Below are 12,275 nucleotides of genomic sequence, written 5' to 3'. Positions count from 1 at the left end.
TAAAAATGTTAAGTTCTTTTTTGAAAATAACATTATAATTAGTTATTACTTATTACCAGGATTTGGAAGTTATAACGCTAACAAAGTACATTTTTAACGCTTAAATATATGCACTTCAAACACTAAAATAAGCACAAAAAATAGAACTGAATATTTGTAAATACACAAAATAAAATTGTCAACAATATTTTTAAACTTTTTTTTTCATAAAATAATATTTAGGTTAATTCAAATTTTAAAATCTAAAAATCTTATTTTAAAAAGTTTGAGTTCAATTTAAAAAATGTGAAAAATTAATTTTCAAATAAACTTCATAAAGGATTTAAATATGTTTATAGATATGTTATCCGATGGGCTATGGGATAATCATCGGCACTGTTAGCATAGTATAAGTTTATTTTGATATAAAACATGGACGGGATCTTTTAAGAAATTTAAAATAGCCAATTTTAACAAAATATAAAGAAAAACTTTTTTAAATTAAAATATAATTGTATATGTATATGGAAAATGAATATTAAATGTGATCAAATCTCACATACGAGTAGTTACATTATAATTATGACTAATTCAATAACTATTGAATTAAGGTTAATTATGAAATTATTTAGAAATACTGTTCTGAATGGTTTAAACACTTTAAACAACTTAAGTTAATAGGTAGTCATCATTAGTAAATCATAATTTATGGAATGTCTAAGATAACTGTTTGTAACTGGCATTCTATTATGTTTTTACGATAACACATCATTGTTTGTAATAGGTATACAGAAACAATACTTGGTTAATAAAACAAAAATTTTAAAAAGACAGTAATAAAGTATAACTTGTAAGGCAATCAATAATTATTCACAAAATAATATTATTAGAACTTAATACCTACGGTTAGAGTTACTTTAAAGGTTATAATAATAAATCCATTAATTTTAAAGATTAAGATTAAAAACAAATATTCAATGTAGTTTACAACTCTTTAGGAGAAATTCCTACTTGTTTTTTTAATCAAATAAAACAGCATAAGAAAATGTTTTAATGAAAGTTTTTGTTTAGTAAATGGTTATTTGTAATTTTTATTAGACTTTAATTGACCGCAAAATGTTCAATTATAAAGTATTTTATTTGATACAGTAGAAACAATTGTATACACATTTGTTTGTTTTTTTAAGTTCTAGACGAAGTATAAATTATTTATTTATTATAAGTACCCTAAGTATGTATTCTTTCACATTTACGGACTACTTCCTGGATTTGAAAATACAGTACATATTTTATATAACAGTTTGTAGGTATGATTGTGTGTACTTTATTTACTAAAATAAAGTTTAAATTATTATTTATATTATAGGTAGGTAGGTACTTGCTGAAAATAGCATAACTCATTAATATTTGTTTAGTTATGAGTTAACAGTGAGTTGACATGTTGTAGGTATACGTGTAGATACTGTCATAAGCGAGTGTATAAGTATGTATTTAAAGTAAAACACTAAAACTTATCTTGCTACATTAATGTACTTTACCTATGATACAGGAGTAACTATATTAAAGTTTACATTTACAATTTCTATGGACATAATTATTCTTGGATAACGATAGTTAATGAAAATAATGTTATACGTTATAAGAAATAAAAACATTTATAGAGGACATTTCCAATAGAGGAGAGCAAGCAACATAATTTTTCGAATAACACAACAAATTTAAAAATATTATTTACACCATAATATATTATAAATACTTTTTATTTCTACGTAATATACGATTTTATGTAATTTAATTTTTATATTTTGTGTAAAATTAAAATACATTTCATATTATTTTGGTGTTGGTTATAGTTACCTCGTTGTACGCCATTTATCTAGTGATCCGGGGGGGACGTCTAACTATCCATGTCTAACCTAGTGAAATGAGATTTTTTTATTTTAATAATTAATATTTATCTCGTGCCTTCACAATAGTCTCTTGTTAAGTCTGATACACTTGTACGCTGGACTTTCTTCTCATTTCCGGCAGCATCCCTAAAAGTATTTGAGGTTATTGAACAGTTATTATCAGAACTATTGAAATTTTAGGAAAAACGCGAAGCCCATTCCTCGCATGACTGGATCGGGTACTCATAAATCATTACTGAACACGTGTTTTAATTTTTTAAAGATTTTAGACGATTTTTTACTGGATTTCTCGGGGCCACTTAATGACCCCTCGTTTTTCTTTTTACCCGTCACACATTTACAGACGTGACGACTCTACGGTATTAACTTTAAAAATTCGTACAACTGCAAACAATATATCTCCGATCACTATCAAACTTGGTAAACTAGTGTAAAATCGCGTGTACTTTAAGATAAGCTTGGTTTGATGTCATCAGTGTTTCCACTTAAGGTGCTTGAAACAGTTAAAACAAATACTCGTTATTTGTTTACCACGCCTCGAAATAATTTGTCACAGTAAAACAAAATAATAAATACTAATAAAATCTAATAAATTGTCTGGATTAATATGAATGGATTCTATTCTTCTTTTATTGTTCGTATGGTTCTTATTAACTATGAGTGTTGAGTATAAATGTACATAAATAACAAAAATGTTCCATTATACTTCATAAGTACCTAATATAGAAATATTATGAAACGGTAATAAGTAATCATTAAATGAAAAAACTAAAAAAATGCAAATCTTTTTAGTATTTTTATACATTAACTACCTATACTAATATTTGGTATAATAAACAAACATAAATTTGACGTCTTGTAATCATAGGAATCAAATTTTAAAATTAAATCTTCATTCAAATAATAATTAATCTATAGCTGCAGAGCAGTCCATAAAAGTAATTAATTATTAACTAACTTTACTTTAGTGTTAGTGTAATGGAATCTTAATGGTGTCAAATTGACTAGAGAAGTTCAGACCTCGCAAGCGTTCTACTTAATAAGTGGACGTGTGTATAATTTAATAATTTATTTTAGTCTTCAAATTACACGTCGGAAAATTTGGATTACTTACAAATTACAATATTCGTCACGATCGTTACATTATATTAAATCACCTGCAGTCGCGCCATACAAGACAATAATAGTATGTAGACAACATACTACCTATATATGTTGATACTGCAGTTCCTTAGGTGTTATGGCGGTAAATTGCAGTACCCACTGGAATTACTAATATTACGAGTATTGAAATTGAACAGTGATATTTTCGTGTAATTACCAACTATATCTAACTACCTACTTATTCTAACCTAATATATGTTTCTATACGAATCACCGTCGTAATAATACATCCGTATTTTACAGCAAAGAACATCGGTGATGGTTGCGACGGAAATATACTTGAGGCGATAGATCCCTTTATTCTGTCCTACAACACTATATACCGATTATGATATTATATGCACGCACGACTATCGCTTATACATAGGTACACATTCGTTAATGTTATGTTTAAACACCTGGGGGTTACTGTTTTTGAAGCGTAATTTCACTCCATATACATCTCATTAAACACATACAACATGTAACGTATTATATACGAAGAAAAATCGTTTAACGTAATATTATTACTTTTTTTATTTTTTTATTTTTACTATTATTTTGTTATTTAAATTTGTGCATGTTACATCGCATATATGTATAGCTTTATTCTAATTTGTTTCTTCAAAAAAAAATATTATTGTATTTTCTTCTCGGTAAATAAAAGTTAAAAGTCAGTTTTGGTTGATAAATGGGAAAAACGTTCAATCTGTTAACCGAGTAAAAACATTACCTCCCTCCTCGACCGAAACGATAAACAAAAATAAAACGTTTAAATCGCTATATAAAATTAGTTTGAAATTAAAAGCATATAGGTTAACATCGATGCGTGTTTTTGTTTTATTATCAATATTAACGATATATTTACTGAAGGTATTAAACCTAAAAATGAAAATGGTTTTAGTTAAACTTTAGAGATTTGGCATATTCATTTTTAACAATACCTACCTACTACCTAGTAAAATTATATTTTAATAATGTAACAGTTTTTAATAGATGTTTATCGTTAGCAAATGATGGAAGATTGTTTGGAGAATGGACATACTCCAAACAATGACTAATTATTATTACTTTTGATTAATGAACAATGACAAGCGACTCTTTGAATAGTGAAAAACGCTACCTACCTGTATGGTTTTCAATAAAACTTACTTCCCCTGTTATTTGTAAAAATATAGATAAAATCTGAAATGAAAACAATAATAATAATAAATAAATAAACTCTTTAAGTAGGAACACAAATCTAATACCTAAAATGTTTACATACGAGTTTATACCTATATCCTTTATATTCTATACGTTTTTTAATAGTGTACCTACAAAAGAAATAAAAAGTAATTTGTATTTTAATTTATAGTAAAAAATTTACTTGATATATATTTTTTAATATTTTTTGTAATATTTTGTTAAATTCAAAACTCTTTAGATTTAATGAATATATTTTTGTATTATTATACTTATCAAATTAAAATTACCAATAATATATAGTAAATTTCATCATTTTTGATAAAAGTGTGAAAAAATATATAAAAGATAAAAATAATATATTGTGTTAGGTTTTAATCAAAATTATAATAACTGTTGGTGGTTATTGAAAGTTAAAATAAACTTGAAAAGCAGACTAATTCATACATCTTCTCACAGGAATATATTGATAGTATATTATAATATTTATAAATATCAGGCATATAATACCTACATAAGAACCAGCCTATATAGCTAATCGTTTATTTAGGCTCTAAAATTAAAATATTAAAATATTATTCATAATTTTTATTTAAATACTTTAAATAGATGCAGGGGCGTCATTTCAATTTTTTTTTTCTGGTACGCATAAATATTGAGCAGGCCACTATTTATTTTTTCGTGACATTTTGACATTATTAATATTATAATAGTATAATAATAATTATTAACACAATTAAAATAAAGTAAAATGACATAATACAAACAGTAAGCAGTGAAAAATCTATAAATATCTAAATTTAATACACATTGAAACTTGAACAGTCAAATTAAATAAAAACAATTAACAATATAAAACAACACAATAGATATGTACAAAATAAATTAGTAAAATTTGTGGTTACTAGTAATAATAATACAACAAATTATGACTTTGTAAACCCCATACATTTATAATCAAATAACTTATTATAAATTCGAACAAGATATATTAGAATAATGAAGTTACTGAAAATATTTTGTTAGGTATGGTTCAAGAAACAATAATGATTTAAAATCTATGTATTATTTGAAAATAAGTAGTTCTTTTTCTTTTTAATTAAATCAGTATATTTTATTGTTGTTATAACGACTAATGTTTTTACTTAGTTGCTGTTATATTATTATATCAATAATATTATCATTTTGAAAACTGTTTGTGAGATTATTTTCGTGATGTTTCGATATTAAGTAGGTTTAATACGTTTATAGTTTGAAGTACAATACATTTAGTGTATTCCAGGCTATTTACTAGGTAGTTATTATCTATTATTTATTTTTATAGAAGTTATAATTTCATTAGGTATCTTTAAAACCATTAAATTAACTAACCGTCATGTATAATATATTAAAAATAGGTAGGTACCTAACCTACACATACATATTATACAATGTGGTAGTTCCTAATATATGCATTTTATAATATGTATGCAATAATATTATATTTCTAATAATTATAAAAAAAGCTGTTAAATATTTTTGTAACTCAAAATTACGTTACTTAAAAGATATAAAAGTCACTTAATTCTTGCCGAACAAACATATAGGTACCTACAATAATTTTATACGTTATGCATCACGGGTAGTATTATAAACGTATAATAGGTCATAATGGTATATAATTTATATAGTTAATTTAATTGAATTGACTCCAGTCACGTACTATTATAAATTGATTAAATGTTTAATATATATAATATATTTTTATCATTATTAACCTAATAATATTACAACTGCAATACAAAATTTGGTTCTAAAATAATTCCAAAAATATAGTCAATAAATATTGCTATTAAATTTTTTTGGTATACTTTACGTTAAATAATGAAATATCAATAACTTCTATCATCGTTTAAGATAATTTTTTTTTACTTAGCAGACCTTCATTTGATTCTTTTATTAAATATCTATCAAAGTTCTCGATTTTTCGCGTCTTCAATGCTCGCCTCTTACCTTAGTCCTTTTAAATCATTTGTTATTGTTCGATCCATCTAACGTCTACGTAGTTTTCCTACCAGCCGTCATTTTGTTATAAATACTTGTTTAATTAACTTCCTCTCTGCAAGTCATGTATATATATATATATCAATCCTAAAATAAAATCTCGTAAAATATTTATTTTGAAAATATTGTTTCATATTGTTAGAGTTTATTAGATTCTTGCTTCTTATATTAATTATATATTACTATTATACATTGATTCCATATTGGCATCGAAATATGTAACAATACCTACGTATTTCGTATATGGTGTTGTATCGTTCATTTTATTATATAGTTTTTCTATGCAAATACATACAATTTATTATGTTAGGATTTATGTTTTATCCCCAGGGTAGACTAACAACTTTCTCCTACCAAGTTTTTAGACTTTATTATTTTATGATTTATTTCTTTGAGGTGTGTTGTAATGTTTTGTACTTCTTACTACCTGACCCACAATTTATTTAATACCCATATTAAGTATAGTCGATGGTTTGAGTTCCTGTTTCTAAATATTTGAATATTTTTGTATTTTTTGTATTTTTGTATTTTTTTTTTTTTTTTTTTTTTGTATTGGTAGCAGGTATTCGAAAAATTACCATAGCTGTTATTAAATTATAATTTTGGATAAAAATTATTCGTTCGTACAAAACTAGATGTACCCGAGTATTTCTACAGTAAATGCCGATACTTATTTGGCACTCATTTCGTTTTGTTCATTTTAGTGACACATAGTGGAGTTTAATGTAAATACATATTATTCAATATAAGAAAATCAATTAAAAACTAATGGTTTATATGAAATAGTTGAGAAATACTCAAATATTTTAAATTAAGAAGAAACTAAATAAATTTTCTATTTCTGACTGTAATCGTTTCCTCGTATATCCTTTAGCCTTCATTTAAAATTTAAAAACTTGAATTCGTACTACAATAGTATGTTTTAATCATTTAATGTTTCCCTCGACGCTGTTATGTTATGATTCGCATTATACATACGTCAGACCACTGGCGTGGTAAAGCTGGTTTAGAGAAGCGGCCGCTCCTCCAAATTTTGTGTGGGTGGGTATTAAAATTTATCATTTTCGAACTAGAATTAATGAAGTACTTTGATATAAATAAAATAATAACAAGAAATAAGGTAATCTGATTATCGAGTACGTTGTTAAATGCACGTTTAAAATCAGATTATTTTTATTATCAATAATGTGTCTAAACCAAAATGTATTGTATTATGTTCTATACTCCGATATTCGCGGTATAAACTCTAAAGGACAACGGCATTTTTTTTTGTTTTTACTTAATACAATATAATATATACATCGTTTTTGTGTGTTTGATAAAATATTGAGTGGGTAGACTAAAATCTTTGCTCCTCGTGTTAAAACGCAGCTCGCTGCGTCACTGCGCCAGATACACATAATGTACCTATAATGTAATAAATTATCATACTAATCGTTTCTATTGACAATGATATTAATTTGACGTGTTTACGAGTAAGGAAATTTGTGTGGGGGGTAAAAGCTCTCGACTCGTATTAACTCGTCGGCTCGAAGCCTCTTCCTATTCCGGTAAAACTTAAGAGCCTATAAAAGTCACTCTCACGAAATCATCGCTTATGACCGTTTGTGTTTTTTGTTCCGCAGACGAATCGACGTTGGGCTACGCTTGGCGCCGCGTCACCGTCGCTCTGGTCGACGCGTTTTCCTTGGTCCTGCCGCCGTCCGCCGACGGCCCGGAACCGGACTGGGACGAGGACCGCGCCCGGCCACCGCGCAGGCGCTGGAGGGCCACTTCCGCCGCACTGACGGCCGTCCTAGTGGCCGTGGTCGCGGCGCTGTCTTGCGGCATATGCGGCGTGGTGGCGTTATTGTACCGCCGTCAGCACTACGGCGGCGACCGTCGCGGTGACCGCGGCCACGTGGCGTACGGCCTCGGATGCAACGGTGCCGGTGACGACGGCGGTGACGGCGGTGACGGCACCGGAAAAACTCCGATCGTCGGCCGACTGAAGGCCGCCGACGCCGCGCCGCCGGCCACGGACGCCGTCGACGAGACGCGACAACAGCACAACCAGCAGCAACAGCAACAGCTGCAGCAGCAGCGACAACTGCAACTGCGACAGCAACAAATACAACAGCGACAGCGACAACTACAGCAGCAGCAGCAGCAGCAACAGCGACAACGACGACTGCAACAATTGCCCGCCGCCGCGTCCGCCGACGACGGCCGCGGCGGGGCTTGCACGCCCCTGCTGCACTCGCAGACGACGGCTCGCCGGGTGCAGTTGCACGCGTCGGGGGAACCGGATGCAGCGGGTCGACCGCTGTCCGTCGCCGCGTTTCCGGCGGCGTGCGGCCCGGACGACGTTTACGACGACGACCGCGACTACGACGCCGCCGCCGCCGCCGCAGACCCGACCGTCCTCTGCGGAAACGCGACGTCTGTCGACCGCCGCGACGACGCCAGAGGAGGGCCAGACATCGTCATGTCCACGGCCGCGACGCTGCATATGGCCGATACCGGTATATACCTGTTTATCATTAATATCATTATATTATATACCATGTGCGGCAGGAAAGTGATAAGATTTTATAGAAAAAAAATCATTTTGCGAAATTTAATTTTAATTTTTTTCAAACATTATTAATTACACTATCCTCCCGTTTTGTTTTAATCGTACGAATTCGACATAAAAGCAAAAAAAATAACGTCCATCGAGTGATGGCCGTAAGTGGTTGTCGACATAATATACTCCTATATAATCAACTATTTGAAAAGTCGTCAATGCGCACTTTTATTTGCCTATTCTAATCTTAAAAGAGTTAGAGTTTTCAATAAATAAATTAAAAACTTTCCCATAAAATTTAAGCACAAGCAGCAGTTCTGTAATTTAAACGAAATGTAATTCAACGTCCCGATAAAATATATATCAGAAAATGTGAAATCTTCTTATACGCGACGATCAGCCTTCATTCTTAGTCATTCCTACCGGTAAACCTCTGATCCGTCAGTTCTAAGCGTAATAATAGTATGTTCATCAGCCCTGCATTGAAAAACGTTTGTTTGATAAATTACGCTCTTGCGGATCGTCCACCATACCGCATCTATCGTACTTTTAACTCTATTCCTTCTATTACATAATAATTATGTGTGTAATTTTTCATCCTCGTGTATTTTAATGTGCCCAATCACGCTCTATCTTCAACACTATAGTATAGTTAGGTACCTACTGCTGTTGTTTGTACTTAGTTCCATCCAGCTTAATAGGTATACCTATAATATATTATATTATGTTACAGTGAATAACAATTGAGAACGTAACATTATATAATATCATGCTGGTCGTTAACATTTTTCACCAATTACCTACATGGGTATAATTATCGTTAGAAACCAAAATATGTTCGTGTCAATTGTCCGCTGTAAGATGACGATTAACGTTAATTTTTTTCCTGTTTATAAGTTATTCGCCGGAAATTAACGTTGAAACCGTCGTATCTTGAGTGATGTCAATAAATAACGTTACATGAAACTATAAATATTTGAGTAACTATACAATAGATTACAATATTACATTTTTTGAAAACTTTTGAACTATGAGTATTTATTTATATTTTTATAAAAGTACGTTGTTTAGTGTTATACCGCCGAATTTTTTGTGAACAAATATGCCTTTAAACGCTGCGAACCGTGATTACTCGTCCATGGAGATTCTTTGAGAAAGAATACAAGTTACACAAAGTCACAAACAAAAGTTAATAATATTTTTATGAAAAGTATCAGTTTCGAAAAAAAGTATATAAAAATAATTCACAGCTATTAAAAAATAAAATATTTAGGTATACCTTAAATTGTGAAACTTTACCAAATATATAACTTAGTATTCAAATAATAGGTACCTATTTCATAAACCCAAAACTATTATCCCCTTTCTTTTCATTGTTTTATTTTCAATAATAATGAATAATAAATAATGATAGTTATGATACAGTTTAATAGTCTGAATTAGTGTTAATGAATCATATTATTTGTATATATATATCATACCCTATATTTTATACAAAAACTAACATTTATTATAATTAATAACTAAACTATATAACACTAGATTTTACTTTAATAACAATTATTTTTTAACCGACCCACCGAATGTCCAATACAAAATGCTAGCCATTTAAAATTAGCAACATAATTTATGTACGTATTTATTTATTTGTTCATAAATACAAAGCATATATTATTATAGATATGTCAAGCAGTAACTGGCCACAGAAAGATCAACAACCACAAACGAACTTCAATACCACGAACAGTAACCACAAATGGTCATTAAACCGACTTCAGTATCAAAAACCATATACAACTACTATTCCAAGGACCAAATTTACAACGACTTTAACTCCTACAGCAGCTGCAATCTTAACAAATAAACATACAATATCTAAAATAATCAAGCCGACAATAGATGAACCTATATCGGTATCATCTCGAGTGATATTAAACGCGCTTCATCGAGAGTCATCCATTTAAAACTATAATTAACTATGCATGTATACTGTATAAGGTCTTATTAAATAATCGTTGTCTTAAAGACTTTATTCTCTTTTTGCTCTAACTTTATTTTTTCGGTCTTTTTGTGATTATTATTAGATGCATAAATTGTGTGTATTTACCGTATCTTAAAGTTAAATATCTATTTTGTCGTTGACCATTGCCACGTTACAATGATATTGTGATTCTACATTTTTTTTCTGAAATTGTTACTTACTGTTATTGTTAAAATATTATGTCTTGATACGTTTTCATTCCTACGGACGTGTTACCAATTTTAAGTTTTAAGATAGATATATAACCTTATGATTTTATGTACCTATTACTTGTTAGTATATTATTTAGGCAAATCAAAATCATTAGTTATACTTTTGCATTGTTTATTTTTAGAAAAACTATTTATTTACATTAAATTATATTATGGTAGATAGGTATTATTTGATTTACCATTGTCATAAACTCATAATATTATGTGTACATATCAATATACATAACCATGTGTTATTACTTATTCATTTATCTTAATAGTTTTTTTTTATGATAATGATTTTGTAACCACTTCCTCCCTTATAAGTCCCTCATAGATTTTCTATTTACTAAATTATAATAATTATCTAAATAGGTAAAATTACCTATATTGAAATAATTTATAACTCTGTTAAATAGTAATATACTGAAATTATATAAGGGTTAGCAATTAAATATATAAAAAAAAATTTATTATTATTATTATTACATTCTGATCGGAAATCATCTGTCAGTCAATATTTCTAAGAATATTTTACTATATTATAAGAAATTTGTTATCCTATTATTAGTATGTAAATTAAACTGATTTTTTCCAAAAACAAAACGTTAAATCACATATATTATCATACATTTACTATCTCAATGTTACTTCATATAAAATATTACTAGGCACTATCAGTTATTAAAAAGAGTCAATACCAATGTATCATAAAACTGTGTGAATAGGCATGTGGTATAATTAGCTTCAAATTAATATAAATGTAATTATTTTAATAGGTTTAAAAAATTAACTATTTTTTAAAAAAAAAAACCATTAAATTAAGTCAATATAGAAAAATTTAGATAAGGTTTAGAGTAAAAAATTACTTTGTTAACTTATAAAAATTACAAGTAAGTTAGGGAAAAACTTAACGTATCTTCATAAAAAATGTATATTTTCAGAACTATACAGTTTTTAAAGATTAAAAAATATAGTATCTAATATGAAAATATAATTTTTATAATTCAAAATATGTTTAATGCATATTAAAATTAATTACTAAAAGACCAATTTTGCTCAATGCTCAACAGCAGTGCGTATTTTCAATATTTTTTAAATTTGGTAAAAACAACTTATAAGAAAGTACCTATTAAATTTACAAGCGTATTTCTCAAAAACAAATATTGTATCATACATAAAACAATAATAAAAATAATAATAGCGTATAATATACGATTTTAAACGTCTAGTAT

At 28.8% G+C, this 12,275-nt stretch overlaps 1 protein-coding gene across 1 annotated transcript in view; it reads left to right on the top strand.

Moving 5' to 3' along the window:
- The window catches only part of LOC114126452 (uncharacterized), a 155,283-nt gene extending 143,975 nt beyond the window's left edge, over positions 1-11,308 (top strand). Inside the window, 2 exon segments of the mRNA XM_050205558.1 lie at positions 7,886-8,764; positions 10,489-11,308. Of these exon segments, the coding sequence (XP_050061515.1) occupies positions 7,886-8,764; positions 10,489-10,772 (1,163 nt within the window). The 3' untranslated portion in view covers positions 10,773-11,308.
- The last annotated feature ends 967 nt before the right edge of the window (positions 11,309-12,275 follow it).

This window comes from Aphis gossypii, chromosome X, assembly GCF_020184175.1.
Source record: "Aphis gossypii isolate Hap1 chromosome X, ASM2018417v2, whole genome shotgun sequence".
Taxonomy (NCBI): domain Eukaryota; kingdom Metazoa; phylum Arthropoda; class Insecta; order Hemiptera; family Aphididae; genus Aphis; species Aphis gossypii.
The sequence above is the reverse complement of the archived record's forward strand: the minus strand, read 5'-3'. Positions and strand labels throughout refer to the sequence as shown.